The sequence below is a fragment of the Cinclus cinclus genome, chromosome 1 (genome assembly GCF_963662255.1).
Source record: "Cinclus cinclus chromosome 1, bCinCin1.1, whole genome shotgun sequence".
NCBI classification, from domain to species: Eukaryota; Metazoa; Chordata; class Aves; order Passeriformes; family Cinclidae; genus Cinclus; species Cinclus cinclus.
The window spans coordinates 23,689,704-23,709,309 of NC_085046.1; the positions used below are offsets into that span (position 1 = coordinate 23,689,704).

Below are 19,606 nucleotides of genomic sequence, written 5' to 3' on the forward strand. Positions count from 1 at the left end.
GACTATGCATCATTGCACAAATCAAACAGCTATGTGGGAATCAACCATCAGCCTCTATGAAAGCCTCTGTAGCTCTTTGTTGGCTTTCATAACTTTGGGTTTTGTTCAACGTTCATCCAGCACATACTGAGTATACCTACAAACTATCTGAATGTGATTCCTCCCAGAATCCCCTATGTGAAAGAGTAGGACTTTCTAAATTTAAGAACAAAGCCTTCAAAATGCTTTGTCAGCAGTGATCTGACCTTTGATGGTTCAGAGCATAACTTTCTGCCAGGTCTTTCAAATGCTATATATAATAAAGATATAATACTTCCCTTGCTTGCTTACAAATAGAGTGGAGAAAGCAGCTCCCAGCTGAGGTAGTGAATGATATTCATTTCCCAGAGCTTATAGACAAACCTGCAGGGTGTCACATCTGTAGTGATACCAGATCTGTTTAGTGCTGCTTATCTCAGCAGTAGGCAGTGAACTTTACTTTCCCCTCACCCTGTTGTTTATAGGCAAATAACAAGGATAATTATTATTTAGTGGGAAGAGAGCGCTTTTCTATTTCATCACTAATTCTTTATTCACCCTTGTTAACAGCATAGCTGGTAATTAATATCAAAAAAGTTAGTTTTACTATCTGATTTATTGTTTGCTGCAAAGGAGAGAAGCTGCTGCTGACAATTCAAACATATAAACATAACTGTGTGGATCACAGAAGTGTTATGTCTGTATTTTGCCTTAGTTTTACTTTCCTTTTACCCTCTAATTACGAGATTGTATACCACAGGAATTTTGGTCTTTGTTTTCATGTCATTCCACCAATGTATGGAGCAAGAAAGGATGAACCACTTTCATGCGAGTCAGTGTGTCAGAATCTCACACTTGGGACCTCTGTGTTACACAGGATCAACAAGATTCATTGTAGACTTGTGTGTGTGTGTGTGTGTGTGTGTGTGTGTGTAAGACACCCAAATGCATAGAAATATATTTTATAGGGATGCTAAGACTGCCCAGTTAATCACATGGGAAATTATCCTCTGGGGTACGCCCCAACCAGAAAGCAGACATGGTCGGGTCTGTCTTGAGCCAGAACATGATCTCCTTGAAAACAGATTTTTCTAATTCTGGAGCTGTTAAACCGGGAAGAAGTCAGTATTTGCATTTGTGCAAACCTGAGATTTTTCAGGGGTGCCTTTGAGATGGGTAGAATTTTACAGAAGTGACATATATCTAGCACAAAAGCTAGCAGCTGAGCAAGAAGCTAGCTGTCTCCTGCAAGGCACAGAGACCCACCATCTTCTAAAAGTAGTGTTGCCCAACTTTTTTTTATTGCAAAATAACATCTGTAATCACATTTTTGGAAAGAACTGAACTGATTTCTGGAGCTCAAAACAAAGAAAGACATCAAACCAAAAATATTATTCTAAGCAAAATGCTTGCTGTGACAATCCTCTGTTGAAATGCTAACGGTTAGCAAAGTTTCAAGCATGAGAAGGCCTTGCCAAAAATCACCACTATCTGCTCTCATAATCTGATTTTCCATGTTGTTGTTTGGGCCTTTTGTTTTTGTTTGGTTTTTTTTTTTTGACAAATGAATGTGCAGCTAGCCCTACTTGATCATGTCCCATGGGAAATTAAAAATCAAAGTATGTTGCCTAACAGACATGGGAACTTGGTTCCAGTATGCCAGAGGAAGGACTAGGCACTCCAGACTTTCTTCTTGTATTTATTTGAGATTGCTTCTGTGACTTTTAGCAGGGACAGGACTAGGAATTGAGCTCCTTGTGCACACCAAGTGGAAGTGTCTGCCAGATCCCAGTCTGTTCTCTGGCTGTCCATGTCCTTTGTGTCAGGGTTGGTTGGAGGGGATGGCTTAGTCTTAGCTTGAATGGCACCATTCCTTTGGAAGTACTGGGATGAGGTTTTAGAAGGAGGCCCCACCCAGTGAGCCTAAGGGGGCAAGTGGTGATGATGACCTGAGAAGCCTCACAACAAAGAGGAGGCTGAGGAGAAATTTGAATTTATGGATTCCTGGACACAGGGGGCGTTTCATGACCCAAGGAAGTTTTCAGTCACACAAGAGAGGTTTGAGAACTAGACCATGAAGTCGCCATTCACACTGCAAGAAATCAGCGAATGTTAATCATAAAATGAGATGGACCATATTTTGAATGGATACGATTTTCTAAACAATGGGAAAATAGTGTGTGCCTCTTAACTGAACTGAACTGAAATACAGCCAAGTGAAATTTTAGAGTAAAAATACCATCAACAGTTTGCTGTTTCCTTTTTTATTTTTGTGGAGATAAAAAAAGCAGCTGAGAAGAGGCATTAATGGATTTTACTGTGTTATTTAAATGCAGATGGGAATTATAAATAATTTAAATACACATATTTGCAGATGGTGGCCATCACATGTCAAAACTTTTCAGTCACCAATAAAACCTGGCGAAGAGATGGTGCAAAAGTCGGAAGACAAACAGAGAGCAGGTCCTCCATCCTGACTGGCTGCATAGTGGTGCAGGAGAATTGAGGAAAATCCTCAGGGTTTATGTTTATTTACATCTGGATCTTTTAAAGCAACAGTCATAAAGATAGATTTTTGGCATCTAGACCACGAGTTTCTGTGGGAGTAAGATGCCTGAATACTTTTTAAAACTAGTTTGAAATTATTGTGACTGCACTACTGGTAAAAGCTCTGAGTCACAGCTTTGGAGGGTGTCTATTCTATTGTTTGGCTCTGGGACAGCTTTTACCTGGTCGTAGGAAAATAGAACACTGTGTGGGTAGAACAGAATTTCTAACTAACTTCTAGAAAGAATTTACCTTCATAAGCTGGTAATGTCCAATATTTTTCATTGTATTGTTGCAGGTTTGGTTCTCATGAGTTGAAAAAACAATTCCTTGTACCAACTATAGCTGGTGATTTTGTGGCTTGCTTGGGAATCAGTGAAGCTGGAGCTGGGTCGGATGTCGCAAGTAAGTTAACCTGGCAAACTCCCAGTTTTAGACTGCCTGATGTTTTAGTAGGAAGAATCTGTTTTTCCTGACCCTTCACTTTGCCCCCATCCTTTGTAAAGAACAAAAGGAAGGAAAGTCTGGTGAGGGCAAAAAGTAACATTCCAGGAGCATAACGCATACTTCTCAAGCATCCAAAAGCAATCAATTTTAACGTATTTGTTAGGTGAATCAGTGGATTAACCTTGTATAGGCTGAGCATGACAAATTAATTCTGCTTTTATGCTGGCCCCAGTTTTCTTCTAGTATTGGCCTACTCTGTCCAGGCTTACGACTGGCAGGAGCACTCCAGCACCTCATCAGCTGCACAGCCGTTGTCAGTCGTGCAACTCCGGATGTAATGGCAGGGAACATAACCTGTTCAGCTGTCCTAGAACTTGGACTACTTTGTCAAGGCATCACTTTCACAATTATTTCCTCTTGTTCATCCTTAGTTCACCTGAGCCCCTTCTGTCATTCCTGTGAAGCAAAAATGTCTCTCAACTGCTGATTGCTTTATTTAGAGCTAATGAAGAATTTGCCATGTCAACTCTATTGTCTTTATGATTTAGTTACTTTGCATGCAACTGTTTTTCTTGGTTTAGTGCAAGTATATGTTTAGAAACAAGGACAAATGAAACCATTACTATGAAGTGCCTGAGGCAGTAGAAAACTAGAAAAATTAAATCAAAACAGATGTGGTAAAAAAAGAAAATATGTCTCTTCTGATGATGAATCATGAAAAGGGAATGATAAGTGGCCACTTTTAGAGGTTTAGTTGTTGGACAGAGCACGGCTAAGTTGAACACATCATGTTGTTACAAATTACTGAGGCATCTTCCTGCAGACCAGATTGCCAAGTGTGACAGACATTTTTTATCTGAGGAATCTTATATCCATCTCTTTGACCAAACTATTGTTGCTTTTTCATGGCAAATAGACAAATATCTAGTGCTTGAGCAAGGATGCAGCAGGTAGATTTCAGAATATTAATGTGGATAATGAAATAATGGAACTAAATATTCCTGCATCATTTATTGCTGTTTTCCTTTCGGATTTAATTGAATTTTTTCGAAAGAAAAATTTCATACTTTTAGTAGACTTTTTAATTGAATAGTGCTTATTAATAATACTTAATAATTATAAATAATAAATATAAAATATTAAATGTCAATGTTATTTAAACTAGCACTATTGTTTTTATAATTTAAATATTATTAATATGTAAATAATAAATCTTATAATAGTACTTAATAATTTATTTATTAAAGTAATTATAAATTTGAATTTTGCTAATGTAAGAAACACAACAACATTTATTTTAATAAACATCCCTCTAGTTTAATTAGATAATTATTAGAAAATTCTAAATAGGAATTTAATTTTTTTGATGCAGTATACTGGATAATAAGTAATGTAAATATTCCTTCAGCAGCATCTTGTTTATCATCTAGTTAAAGTGATATGATACACTTAAACCCAAATTTGTAATAAAAAGGGCTTATCTAACGAACCTATGCTGCAGCTTGGAGGCATACTGCAGGATGAAATGAAAATACTTCTTCCCCTGCCCTGGAAGATTTGATCCCTCATATAAATGCCAAATTCAGCTTACAGTGCTTCTTAAAGGCAATTAAATGGGCAACTTAGGTATGAACAACAGTAGCTTGTGTTCTGAGTTGCACCATTTTGCACCATCTCCAGATGGCCCAGCTGTAAAGTAGAGTGAGCTGTGTGTAGCAACTCCACTTGGTGCTTCCTTTTGTTGCGCATGCTATTGGGATTTTTGTCTCCCTAAGAGAAGTGAAGGGACATAGCAACCATTCACATGAGAATGTTGGGGATGTGCATCTGCCATGTGAACCAGTATATTTTAAAATTAACAATGACACAGAGTAAGGTATCTCTGACATATTTTTCCTGCAGTTCCAAAATTACTGAAGGTGATACGAGCACAGAAGATGAAAACAATGTTTACATGAGAACTGAAATGTGCCTCAAACTAACCTATTCAGAATTCAGCAGAACACAAAGGACTGTGTCTATTAGTTTAATACAAAATTCATGTCAATTTGAAGGAACACCTGTCTGCTTTCAGGAGTAGTTGCTCTATATTGTCCATAGTAGTGACCACGTGCACCAAAACTAGCACAGAGTTGGCTTGAGAAGAAAAAAACAGAACAGTACAGATGGTTCAGGAAGTGTCTTGTGAGGATTCTGGTACTACAAAGCATAAACATTTGTGTCAGTTTGAATGATACTGTCTCATTATATTTCATTCCAATTGCACAATATATAGAATGTAGTCTGTGGGGCTATATAAAAACACATAATGGAAAACATGTCCTCTTTCTTCAACTTATGTCCAGGTATCTGCAGTAGTAATGCTCTTCATGTCTACTTCTTCAACATAAATATCTGGCTCCATTTTGTCTCAGTGGAACCCAGCCCTTCTGCTCTTCTGGGTTGAAGTTGTCTTTTCTGAGCATAAAGCCCCAGAATTTCACATGGTGTCTATAACGGCACAAATAAGTTTCCAAGCCTAGTAGAAGTATTACTCTCCAATACATGACATTACACAACAGCTTGCAGACTTGTGAATCCTGTGATTTCTAAGGCTCTCATACTTTCACTAATTAATTACCTTCGTTAATCACAGACTTGTGACTCCTGTGGATCATTTTCATTACCAGTTTACTATTGAAACATTGCAAAATTTAGCAATTACTTTCAATACTTCGTGTCTGAGTACTTGTACTTGGCATGTTGAATTTGAAAATTCAAGATCATTCCTTTCCTGCTGGGCCATACTTCAGTTGTCTGTGTTGATGATGTCTCCCACGTTTCTATCACAAACAAATTTAATTAGTGTATTCCTATCCTTTTAAAGATCATTAATGCAGATATTCAGTAGGTTTCGTCCAGAGGCTGGTGTCCAAGGAGGGGCTTAACTAATACTCTCCCAGCACATCAGAACTTCCTCTTTTAATGTAACGTGATGCAATTTCTGCTTTGACAAATTTCCACTTTTGCTCTAATTCTTGTCTTTCCAAATTTTAACTCATAGTTACCTAGTAGTGTCAATTTTACTTGCTTGGGTCCAACAGGATTTTTTTTCTAGAAAATCCAATTTCATAATAAATCAGGTTGGGTTTAAATAAGAAACCATGGGTAAATTGAATTCTCTTTCTTTTCCAAATGTTTTTTGAGGCTGGGCAGATTGCCAAAACCAGCAACCTCTGTTTTCACTTCCACTAATTTCAGTTTCTGTGCAGTCCTTCTTGTAGGTGTTTTGCTTTGTCAACCATATTGTGAATCTGTCTGTAATCTCTTGTGAAATATTTGGTTTTTTGAGGTATCCTCTGTATGCCTCATTTTTTCCCCAGCTTCTTTTCATTTCTGTGGCTGAAACAGTTTTGTTTGCCACCACAATCTTAATTGATTTTATTGGTTTTCATCTGCATGACTTAACTTAGTTGAACCTTTTGCAGTACTTATCTTCTGACCTCCAAATTGTAGCTTACTTTCATGATTAATCTTGTTCATTTCCAGCAAGTAATTTCCTGGTTTTTAAAGTGATTATTCATTCTGTTAGACTTGAAGGTATTTCTTTAAAGTTTTGGGGGTTTTTTTGTTTTGTTTTGTTTTGTTTTGTTTTTTCCTACAATGATGACGTGAATTTCAGATATGTGTTCTTCATCTTTTACTTTAAGGATGTGTGCTGGCTATATTTGACTGTAATATTGACCTTTAAAGTTGAAGCCAACCTTACTTTTAGTCAAATCTATTTAGATGCATGGCTGGACTCGAGTGCAGTGGAGAAGGAAATTGAGGCTTGAGTATGTGTGATTTGAGCAGTGATGTGGCCAGCGCTGGTTGCTTATATGGCACCAGCTGTATCATTCACCTCTGGTGATGCCTTGTGCTCTTTCCTAGAAGGGCTCCTCAGAGTGTGTTGTGTGAGGGTCAGTGGTGTGGGCCTGCAAAAATGAGTCGTGGAGCACCTACTGAAGCAGCTTGTTCCCAAGAGCTATGCTCTATTAGGAAAAATAATTAGTCAAATATTCAAAACTGTCTTCATAGCCATATTCCTGAGTCCACTTGACCATAGTAAATTGTTAAGTAGGTTTTCAAAGCCTGCTATATTTTAGCCATAAAACTTATGTATTGATTTGTTCATCTTTCTTCTAATTAAATAGAATCAATTCTTCAGAAGATCATTTAAAATAGTTGTTTCTTAAGTGTTTGAAGCAAACGGTGAACAATTGAATCTGGAGTACTTGAACATTCTCATTAGTAAGGCATTTGTTCTTGAATATGTATTTGTGTGGTTAGGCCCCTGTGACGCCATGCCTGCAAGAACTGTTTACATTTGTGGCAACATCACAGTGCTCATTGTTCCTTTGCAGACCTTCTATGGGCCTTCTATCTAATCTCTTCAGTAGCTGTTCCACAACAAAGGGATATGTGATGTAAATCACTGTGTATGTTCCCATCCTTGTCACACCATTTCAGTACAGTCGTATTTCTTTCTTATTCCAGCACTTGTGTGTCCTTCATTTATTATTTAGTCTCCATGTATATGAGTGTCCAATGTCTGAGTCCATGTATTATGAGTGCCAGTACTTTAGATTACTTAAGTTTCTTGGCATTCATTGTTATACAGTTTTCATGTTGAGTCCCTTGGACAAATTTGCCAGTCCTTTCATTGGGTGAATTCCTCTGTGTCTGCTAATTTTACCCACATGATTGCTATCTCTTTCCCTTGCTTTTCATCATTATCAGCTAGTACATTCCTTTAGCTATAGCTATATCCCATACGTCCTTATTTTATACCTTATACAATTTTCTCCCATCATTTTTCTCCTGTGCCTTCATCAACAAAACTAATTTTAAGCCATGCTGACCTCAGTCCCAGTTTAATTCCTAAATGGAGATCAGACACTTGGGTTTGCTTTTGGTTTATGTTTAGAGTCCTAGGGAAGAATGTGCATATGCAGACTGAGGTGATTGTGTATGAAAGTGTGAACAGATGACTTAAACTTGCCTGCCCACTCTGCTTGGTGTCTGGCTCCTGCCCTCCAAGTCTATGATCCCCCTTCCATGGATGGTCTCTTATGGATTTCATAGTCTTACCTGTTAGATTTACAGGTGCTATTAGGAGTGTGGTAGGGTTCTCTTATATCATCACCTACTTATAGCTGGATATCTGCTGGAGAGTCTTCATCAACTGGGGTTCTTGTGAAAGAAGTTCAATTGCGGGGAAAATAAGGCAGCCCTTTGGAAACTCTGCTGGAAAATAAATAATAACTAATGATTCTCTCTGGCTGTCTGTTGCAGCTAGGGCTGCTTGCAGCATAATGTGAACCATCACAGATGAAAATAAGATTGTTTTTTGCCAGGGTGTATAAATAGAAGGTATTTAGAACTCCTTCATGTCCAGACACTTGTTGCATTCATACTTGACCTTTAATAGTTACCAGCATTGAAGGTATTGCAGCACCGTGACCAAGGGCATGCAGGAGGTGCATGTTGGTTTATGTTTATGCATTCACAGATACTGAGGCTTGTGTTTGTTTAAGTCATGACTCTGGAATTAATGGCCTCCTCAGGACTAAGGTACACAGTAAGAGAAACTCTAATTGATCACCTCACAGTGAAATGCTTCTGTCCCAAGTTTTTGACCACCACATTTACTTAGGAAGTTTTCAGCTCTCATCCACTGTGATGAAGACTCCGTCTAAAAGAAGGTGAGAGAAGTGGTCCTGTTTCCCTGGCTTCCCTTCCAAGAGTTGTCCAGACTGGTTTGCCTTATGGCCTGGAAGGGTTATTGGACAAGGGGGTATAAGGGAGAAGCAAATAGTTTTCTGTCTGAGAGCCAGGGAGTGACCTGCCAGTCATACCTGGACCAATATACCCCTCCTTCACAAGAATAACCCTTCATTTCCTGTGTTTTGAAACAGATATCAAGACAACGGCTGTGAGGAAAGGCGATGAATATGTCATAAATGGTGGTAAGATGTGGATTACATCCGGGAGCCAGGCAGACTGGATGTGCCTCCTGGCAAACACCAGCGAAGGACCTCGCCATCAAAATAAATCTCTCATATGTCTGCCAATGAACCTTCCTGGTAATAACACAGAACTCTTGTCTTCTAATTTGATTTTATTGGTGGTTTTTGTATGCCTAATGCAAGAAGGGAATATGTTTAACCAAAAATATATTTAGAGAACCTGTTTAGAGAAGATACATTTTCATGGCAATAAAGATTTTAGAGATTTCAAACTTGGGAAGTACCTCTCAAGCCTAGTGGTTTGCTGAAGAGAATTGCAGGCATATTTCAGAGTGTTTCATGGCTGTGCTGTGCAAAGGGATCCTTTCACCAGGGCAATACTACCAGATAAATTATAAAAATAGTCTAAGAGTTAAACGTGGGCAGGAGTGAAAGATTCAAATATCCTGGAAGTAGGGATTTGGTTTTGAATAAGACTAGCAATTCAGGTGAAGACATGGAAGAAATACATCCTGAACTATAAGTAGCAGTTTCAGTGGTACAATCCACACAGTGTCTGTTCATAAGTAATCTGCAGACTTTGCAGAATGCATGAATGCTAAATGCATAAAGAACATCAGCCAGAGAGGATGCAGTTAAGATTGTGCTGGTGGCGATCTTTTGCAGTTTTGACATGTTCAGAAGTTTTTAAACCTTTTCATTTTTCACTCATTTTAATATTTAAATATGCCACATTAATTTATGTACTATATAATAGATAGTATATTTAATAGTTAATTAAAAATAATGATATTTCTTTTATGCAAAGAAACAGTTTAATACAATTTAATGTTTATTAAATGTAGAAGAGTGTATATTAATGCATTTATATATAAAATATCTATACTCTGGGCTCTTTTTTTCATTCAGTTCAGAGTATTTTACACACAAAATATGTGCCGTTATTGGCATTTCACATGTAGTAACACCACCAAGGCACTGAAGTTAATGTCTATGTTCACTAAAGGGATTAGACTGAAAACAAAACCTAGGTTTCCAGTGTTGCAAAAGAGGATGATGAGAGCTTTTTAAGGGAATGTCTTTTAAGTGAATTTCAGCATGGAGTAAGTCGAGCAAGTGAGTTGCCTTGGGAATCAAGCAGGTTCTGAGTGAACTGTGAGCTTTACTACCTCTGGTCCTGCAAGACAGGCTTTGAATGGGCGTTCATAGAAGACAAACATGAGCTGCTTCACTAGTTGTGAACTTCATCCTTATTGAGAAGTGATGAGCAAACATGTAACTTAGAGCCAGAATTTCTCTGAATTTCCAGGAGAATTCACTTATTAGCTATCTGCTGATAAATGAATGAAGTCCTTCTTGTGATTTTTCATACAAATGCAGTACTACATCTCTGAGATCAACCTTCCTAAAACAACAAACCAGCAGCCACAGTTAGTGGCAGATAAGGTATATAGAAATTGACTTAGAGGTTTTCAGCAACTTTGCTTACTCCAAAAAGACACAAGCTCTCAGCTCTAAGAGAGCGGAGATGTTAGGTCTCACAGACTATACACAGACCTTCTTTACTTGCATTAAATAGATTTAGAATAGAAAAATTGCCTGAGACATCTTAAGCTGATCTGCAGGAGTGTAGAAGTCTTCGTAGGAACAAAATTTGTGCTCTTCAAAATGCATGTGTTTTAATTCTGTGATGATATGCATTTTTACCTCCAAAGGGGTCACAGTACCAAGATCGGTGACCTTTAGAAATGAAGCATTGAGTCTGTTGATTGTGCTCAGTGGGTGAGTCATATCAGAAGTGAGATTTTTCAGGAAGCTCCATCTGGTTTGATACATCCTAAGGATGTCTGTCTGCTAAAGATTGTGCTCAGTGGAGACCAGCAGACCAAGGCTGTACAGGAACTGTCTGGAGGACATCACCGAATGATGTGCTCTCCAACATCTGTGGATGTATGTGTGTCAAAGCTCAAAGCAACTGCAATGGGGAGCAAATGTGTTATGTGTGACTCACCTCTGCAGGCACCAGCTTATATGGCTGGGTAAGGAAGGATCTGTGGTGTATTTTTGCTAAAATCTAAGTTGTTTTGTATCTATATAGTATGGTGGAGAAAAAAAAAAAAAGAAAAAAAGGAGACAAAAAAGGATTCCAAGTCTGAAAGTGAAATATTAATTTCAGCAATTGGTAGTTTATTGAACTGACAAAGTAGGATTTGCTTCTTCTAATTTTAGGTATATATATTCTCTAATCTAGCCAGAAATAAATAACGGTCTAGATTTGACAGACACTGCTGAATACATTTCTCATAAAGGAAATTTGGATAATAGCACCCTGGATCCAGAATAGATATACAAATTAGGTGAATACTCCTCATGCAATAACAATGTATTTTAACAGCAGCTGAATTTTTCATATAATGAAAGAGAATCTAACAACTTGCAAGATGTCTGTGTGCAAGGTGTATAGACAAATGGCTCACAGCCCTGATCTGGTAACTGTTTGTCCTCTGGTTTGTCCTCTGAGTCCTCTGATAGCTCTAGGGAAGATAGCAAAGAGGAGTTAATAAAGAGAAGAGCAACCAGGAAAACAGAAAGAGCGTGTTTCTTGGATTGCAATTTAAAATGTGCCTGTTTCCATTTGTAATGGCACTAAATGGTGTCAGGAGAGAGCAACTGCCTTTGTCTCAAGACAGAATATAGGAAATAAACGAGATTGTCAGAAAGCTGGAGGAATGGGGGAAAATTAAAAATCAAAGACACTTGGGAACTGCCCAGGCAGAGAAGTAGCAATCCATCTCAGTGATACTGGTGCAAGTGGCTCAAATGGCTGATAGAGTGATTTTAGTAAGTCAGGGGCTTGGCCTTGTTAAATTGAGATTTGTGAGTTGTTACGTGTGATTTATTTAATACACACAAACTCCAGGAGTTATCTGGGCCCATAATTTCTACTGCTTCTGGTAATTTTTCATTTGTAGTACCCCTTAGGAAGAGAAGGAAGATAATTAAAAGAAGGGAGATTTTGATGTCCCCACAGTGGCCAAAGAGATGATTATGTACGATTTTCTTCCATGATATGAAGCACATGCTTGTCTCAGAAGGAGTATCACATGAGATTGATGCAGCTTGGTCTCCTTGTAGGTGAGAACCATGAATTAAGAGTGAGTGAAACTGGTAGGGCATGACACAGGGGGATGCTGCTGGACCCAGGAAAATTGAACACACAGCCTAGTCTGGAGCAATTGCAGGTAGAAATCAGTAGCACATTTAGCTCCTCTAACCAAGACTGTGAGAGCTTTCTTCAATAGTTGTTGCTGTATGTGGATCTGGAAAGTAAACAACAGGATTGATTTAGCAAAATAATAAACTGGCAGCAGATGTGCTTTCTTGAGGAGAGTTCCTTTTAAACCATCCACTAATAAGAGCAGTAAGTGCATGGGTGAGGAGCAGTGATTGCATAAAGCCAGTTGGCTTTAGACCACACATGATCTCTGCGACTCTCAAAGAAACCAAATAGCAAAATTCCAATGGGAAACAATGTTCCATATTTCATCTGGGCTTGTAAATTGCTCAGTGTGTGGTTATTTAGCTCTGGTTTTAATATGGGAACAAACCACAAATGCTTTTTTGGCTGAGTACAAATTGCTGAATAATTTTCAATTCAAGAGTCAAGAATTTTTATACAGCTGGCCTGGTTTTATTCCTGCATTGAACATATATCAAAGCAAGTCTTCCTAATACATAATCTGTTTACAGATTGGTTGGTGGAGAAAAAAATCTGAGCAGAACTTGTGGAAGTCTATGTGGACCTTGTTCTCAGAGCAGTCTTGGCATCTGTAAATATTGTCAGTATTTCATCTCTGTGAAGAGATGAAAATTTCCATAACCTTATTTAGTGCAGCCAGAGAAAGTAAATTTGAAGGAAATGGCTGCCAACTTCTGCCTACAAAACCAAAGTCCTTTCCATATGGCTGAAGGCCTCCTGCGAGTAGAAGTTGAGACATCTGTATTAGTTCAGAAAGAGATGTTCTCTGAAAGCTGTGAAGAATAACAAGATACAAAAAGTACAGAGGGACCACAACAATCTGTGTGGTGACCAATCAGCTTCTACTGAGCCATGCCAGAGAGTAGTAGAGGATTGAAAAAGAAAAAAAGAGGAAAATAACAACAGAATACCTGCTCATCACAAAGCTGGTTGGAATAACATGTACGTGAGTAGTAAAAAGCTTTGGTTTTCTGGCAAAGATACATAGGCTGAGTTGGAGGACTGCTTTGCTACATATACAGACTTGTCAGATGTAATTAAAGTGTTGTACACAAATCCTTATGCCTGGTTGTTGTCTTTCTTTTGCTTTTGAAACGTGCTTGATTTTCACCCTGATTATTTGAATTAGCTCCAGATCAACAGGGAGATAAAAGAAGACAGGTGAATTGCCATGGGAAAACATTGGGTGCCTGCTAAACTCTCATGGCACAGTGGTAAGCCATGCTTGCATCTGAACAACAGCAAGAAAGAACTTTGTAGCTATGAAAAAACAGTTTGGAGGAATTGAGGGAGGAGTCCTGTGACGAGGTAGCTGAACCCTTGTGTTGCCAGACCTGAAGGAACCAGGCTCATCTTCAACACACCAGGGCACGTGGGGTCAGAGTCAGTGCTGTGTAGAGAGGTCCGTGGAGAAGCAAACCCTCCTCACATACACACATGAAAACTCAGAGTGATCACTGTACCAGAAAAAAGCAGCATAGGCTAGGAAGGGGAGGATGAATGAAGATGAGAGGGAAAGAAGAGGATTTCCAGGAGGAGAAATACTCATAGCTGCAACTTAAAATGTAACTCCATTTTTGTCCTTACTGAATATTTGTGTAGTGTTTCATAGCAGTGCAGGCACTTGGCAAATATTGCCAACTTGGATTTCAGCATTTTATTGAAATGCTAGATAAAATCAAATATAAACAAAAAAAAATATTGCATTGTTTGAAGACCTGTGTGGAGTGGGATTATTACGACTCTAAGTATTTATTATTTGGGGACATAATGAAAAAATGGGCCTTTTACATTTAAAGTTTCGGATTTTCTGGTTTAATGAAGTGGAAAAACATTTTAAAATAGTAAAAATATTTTTCTCCAGTATACTGTTATATTTTTCCTAAACATAGGTTTCACTGTTGTCTTGGAACATGCATTCATATCTGCAGACTTTTCTTTCTGAAAACATTGTATTTGTTCATAGTGCTTCTGTTTTTTGTGATCTCTCTCATATGCCTTTCTCTTCAGGCATTCATATTGCTAAAAAGATAGACAAACTGGGTATGAGATCATCGGACACAGCTCAGATCTTTTTTGAAGATGTAAGGGTCCCTTGCAAAAACCTCATCGGTGAGGAAGGAAAGGGTTTTACGTACCAGATGTTGCAATTCCAAGAGGAGCGGCTGTGGGGCGTAGCCACCGGTAAGTCATGGTTCGTGCTTCTGCAGCAGGGCAGGGACACAGGGGTCACTCTTCCCATGACAAACAGCACTTTTCTTGTAAGTTGTGATGACTTTTTAGGATCTGTTTTTGAAATCCATCATAGCCTGGACACAGTCGACAGGCTGTAGGAAAACCTGAAGCAGGAAATATTTTGTGACCCATTGCAGAGGCTCTTTTTGCCTTGTTTCTTTTTCTTGGTGCTTCTCTGTGGTAAGAAAATACAGCATCATGTTATGTACATTACAAATATAGTGCAAAGGCTATCAAAATACTGGCATGAAATAGAAGGATGGTGACTTTTCCTGTAGTACAGTGAGTTATGATGCTTATCATGGATTTCAGAAAATTAACTTATTGGCTGTGTAAAGGAGTGGCTCTTGCAGGATGTCAGAGCTTTGTTTTGCAGATCTGCTTTACCTTGGTACACTTTGGATATAAATGGTACAGCACCACATTCCTTTCCCTGAAATTATGTTGTCACAGAGTTTGTTATTCAGAATTCAGGCTGTACTCAAATCCATGTATTTGGGTTATATGGATTCTGGATATTCCAGGAAACTACACTGAAGTCTGAATTGTCTATTTTCAGTCTGCAAACTTTCTTCCTACCCCCTCGTGTTTACTTCTTCAAGTTAATGTGTTTCACTGTAAGAAGATTGGTCCTATTCAGATTCCAGGGTTGTCTAAATGATGTCACTGTATTCATGCTCTTGTGCACTCTCTGTCTGTCACTGTCTGTGTATGGCTGGAGAATTGAGCATTCTAAGAAGTGGTGTTTTGATTCAGTGAACAAATAAAAAACACTCACTGGTTTGGGTTCATCCAAGACCAAATATTTCAGAGTTCAAATGCCTTCTTAAAAAAAAATTGGTTTTTGAGACAAAGTTCTTAGTTCAGCCTGAGATAAAAAGTACATGTGAGAGTAGTTTTAGCAAAGGACAGGAGGTTAAACTTGCCAAGGATGTCACTGCAGACCCAGGCAAGAAGGAGTTGTGATCCTACCACTGCTTTTGCTTTAACTGAGGTGTGTACAGACTGCAAGGATGTGCATTGTGCATTTTTATGCTCAGTTTGAGATCTAAATTAAACAAACCATCAGAAGCTCTGGGCTGCAGTGAGACTCCCCAGGCAGCCTTAGTCATGCCCCAGGCAAAAGTGACGTGTGCACATCAATACACAAGGCCTGGCAGGTTAGATCATTCCTGCTAAAACCACGGGCAGCTTGGTACTGTCCAGTCTTGCACAACTGCCTGGCTGTTGCTGTGCTCTGCCAGGAACTGGAACACCAGGTTTCAATACTTTTTTTATTTTGTCCAAAACAATGCAGCAGGAGCAGGTGAACCCTTACCCTGGATGAGAAGCCTGGGAAGGGCATCTCTCCTTGTCTGCTATGGCCAGGCAGTGGCCTTCAGGGAGGAAGAATCTTGGAGCTCACCCAAGAGACGGAGCTGCCTTCTGCAGTGGCTCCTGTGTAAACCTTGCTGGACTCCTTGGGTTTGCTTTTTATCAACTATCTGATATGAAATACATAAAAGCACTGGCAGCAGGGACAATGGGTCCATGGTTTGGGCCAAGCTGCAAACTTCAGGGATCACCAGTTGTGGTAAACAAGAAAAAGAGTGACTAGCGTTCAGAAGGGAGCCCAGCACATGATGGGTGCAGTTTGTTGTACCACAGTATCTAGAGGTGTTAACTTTCAGTCCTGCAAATGGTTTCACATATGATCAACCACGACTGCTCTGCTGAAGGCTCAGATGTGTGAAACTATGTAAGTGCCTTCAGTAGTTTTGTGATTAGGCCTGCATTTTTAATCCTGGTCTTCCCTTCTGCCCCTCAGTAGGACATTTCTATTCCTTCCCAGTTCATAACTGTGACATTGAAAATCATCAGTCTGCTTTTAAATGTTTTAGGGATATGTCCTGGCATCCTCACTTTCACTGCTTCCTTTAACTTGAAAAAGGCAGTTGACTGCCATTCTGGTCTGTTTTTCCTTTCTAGGTGTTTTGTGTTGTGCTTGGGGTATTTTGTTCTGTTTCTCTTTGTTTGGTGGGGGTTTTATGTATTTTTAGTTTCAAGTATCACATGCTTCACAGACTTCTTTTTCTTTATTAATTATCTTCTTTGTGGCCAGTATCTTTCTTCACTTTTTCTTTTTTTTTTAATCTGTTTTCAGTCAGGTTTAAAATACAAATGGAAAATTAACTTCCTGGAATTGCAAAATTTGGTTCCAGGTGTGGTCTCTTCTTCTGAGTGACACATTATCAAAGGCATTGGTCAAAGTCACTGTATTTCTTGCTTCACTGAAGGAAGAGAGGTGCCATGTGTCTCCCATGTTGTGATACTTGGTGAACGCTGTCCTTTTGAGGACCTGTTGCACTGATCACAGGAGAAGAATGTTGCTGTGGCAAAAAAAGCAAACAGTTGTTATGTGAATTGCTTAACTCAGACAAAGAGGGAATTCAATGCGCATGTGAGAGCAGAATGGCACTGACTTCTGTTTGCTCCTGAGACTTCAGTTTTATGAGCACCATTGAGTCATGGCCAGTAAGCAGGAAGACAGATCCTTTTGCATGGGCAACACACATTCTTAAGAATCAGATTGCTCATCTTACAGCTCACTCATTAAGAAAAATATATTAATTTCCTTTTCTTTTGAGAGGAGACATAGCAACAAGACAAAGTGTATTTACAGTGAGCAGAAATTTCAAGTTGGATGGAGATACGAGGAAAAGATTATTCTGCATTTGGCAACTTCAAGTGCTTTCACAATTCTCAGCTGTGTGGTAGGCCACGCATTTCTTATTCCTGCTCTAGAGCGACATTTCCTGCATGTTCTGTCAGTTGAAACCCATGGGGCTAAGTTTGCCTGAGGATGTGGGGAACACTGTATAAAAAAAAGGAAACAAATACACAGAAAAAGAAGGAGGCTCCATATTATGAATGGCATTTCTCTGAATTTGTATGACTGGCAAAGTGTTGTATGCTGTTATCTTGCTGAACACAGCTGTTGGCTGTCATGGTATTCATAATGTGCTACATTTTGGTGCTGTTTGCTACACAGCCAAGCTTTGCCATATGAGAGCTGTGCTCAGAGCCCTGAATTCCTGTCGTCAGCATCACAGAATGGTTTGGGAAGGGGCCTTTAAAGTTCATCGCATCCAACCCCCCCACCACAGGCAGGGACACTTTTCACTAAACCAGGTTGCTCAAAACCCCATCCATTCTGACCTTGAACATGGCCAGGGAATGGATGTGCCATGGGGCACCCACAACTCCAGTGTCTCACCACTCTCATAAGGAATTTCTTAGATTCATAGAATGATGGAATGATTTGGGTTGGAAGGGACCCTACAGATTATGTAGTTCCAATTCCAAAATATTCTTCCTTACGTTCAATCTAAATCTATACTCTTTCAGTTTGAAATCAGTGCCCCTTGACCTGATACTACAGGGTCTGGTAAAAACTCTGTCCCCATCTGTCTTATAAGCTCCCTTTATATATCAAAGGGCTGCAATAAGGACTCTCCAGTGCCTGCACTGCTCCAGACTGAACAACCCCAATACTCTTAGCCTGCTCTCATGGGAGACGTGCTCCAGCCCTGTAATCTTCTTCAGGACCCTCCTCTGGACCTGCTCCAACAGATCAATGTCTGTTTTGTAATGTGGGCTCCAGAGCTGGATGCAGTACTCCAGATTGGGTCTCAGGAGAACAGAGTAGAGGGAGAGAATCATGACCCTTGACCTAATGGCCTCTTTTGAAGAAGCCCAGGACAGTCCTTAGATTTCCTCTGTTTGTTTCTGTGTGCAAATGACAATTCCTGAACTAAGAAGGGTAGTAATGGCAGCTAAGGAAACAGGAGGATGGAGCAGCAGGGGCAGGAAGGAGGCAGTGAATTGGACAGGTGTACGCTGTAAGAGTTTTCCCAGAACCCCAGTCTGAGCCATGATGTGTGATGACAGCCTGAGTAGAGTTTGGCCAAAGTGCCTTCACATTCTTTAGACCTTTTGCAAGCAGGACATAAACAATTCCTCTCCTGTTTTTTCCCATCTGATCTTGTTCCTGCTTCCTCTTTGCTGTTTCCCATCCCCTCTTTCCCTGGTGCTGGATACTGGGAACCACACAAGCTGTGCTGGAGCACCTTGCTCTGACAGACCAACACAAGATTAATCCCTCATCTTTATCCCTTCCACCTCCCCTCTGCTCTCCTAGCAATGGCATGTACTGTTTAGTTTCCCACCCAGCGCTCAGACTTCACTGTATTCTTCCCAGATTTCAATTTGAGGGAAAGGGACAAGTGGTACCTGGATACTCCTCACTCTTTCTTTACATTTCTCAAGCTGGAGACCATGAACAAAAAAGTAAAAAAGCTGTTGCTGTTATACATGCTACAGTGTTGTGTGACATTGTCTTTTATTTCTATCCAAGAGATGTTTCTGAAAACAGAAATTTATTTTCCTGTCCAGAAAGCCAGCATTTGGGTGACAATATAGTGTGTTAACACAGAAGAAATGAGGACATTACTGTATATGCTCTTCTGAAAAATAAGCATTGAGGTTAGTTGTACGAGAAAGGAGGGGAAAATATTTAGGTAATGAGAAAAGCTGATCACCCTATGGAATGTGGAGACATCATGTGAAAAGTGGTGCTCTATGAAAGTGATGGTGAATAAGCATGGCAGGGGGAATTGGTGGGATGCAGAATCTACACAGGAGAGCAGTCCAGAGATGAAATTTAAATAGCAATGATCTTGAAAACAAAGCAAAAAGGTACGTGGAACCACACCAGGTTCCTGCAAGGAACTGTCGTGTGTAACTGGCAGGTAGGAAAAGAGATTTCATAGCAGTTCAAGGCTTGGGTTTATTTTGCTTTTCACATTCAGAGTTTTGTGGTTTTGACTCTAAATGCAAATGGATGTAGATATGTGTATTTTGAAAAGAGGAAATGTGACCCTTCTCATACAGATATATTTGTGAAATCATGTCCTGCTGCTTGTCATAGTAAGATAGGTCCATTTTCCAAACAAAATTCTCCACACATTCTGTACCTGCTGTTATCCCAGCTACACCTCAAGAGACTGATAGCTTATTCATTTACTTCAAGGTTGGTTTACCTTGGAAAATAAACGTTTCCTTTTTTTTT

At 39.4% G+C, this 19,606-nt stretch overlaps 1 protein-coding gene across 1 annotated transcript in view; it reads left to right on the forward strand.

Moving 5' to 3' along the window:
- Positions 1-19,606, forward strand: part of LOC134053088 (probable acyl-CoA dehydrogenase 6) — a 76,800-nt gene that overhangs the window by 48,406 nt on the left and 8,788 nt on the right. Inside the window, exons 4-6 of the mRNA XM_062507921.1 lie at positions 2,864-2,970; positions 8,952-9,119; positions 14,272-14,445. Of these exons, the coding sequence (XP_062363905.1) occupies positions 2,864-2,970; positions 8,952-9,119; positions 14,272-14,445 (449 nt within the window). The remainder of the gene's footprint in view (positions 1-2,863; positions 2,971-8,951; positions 9,120-14,271; positions 14,446-19,606) is intronic.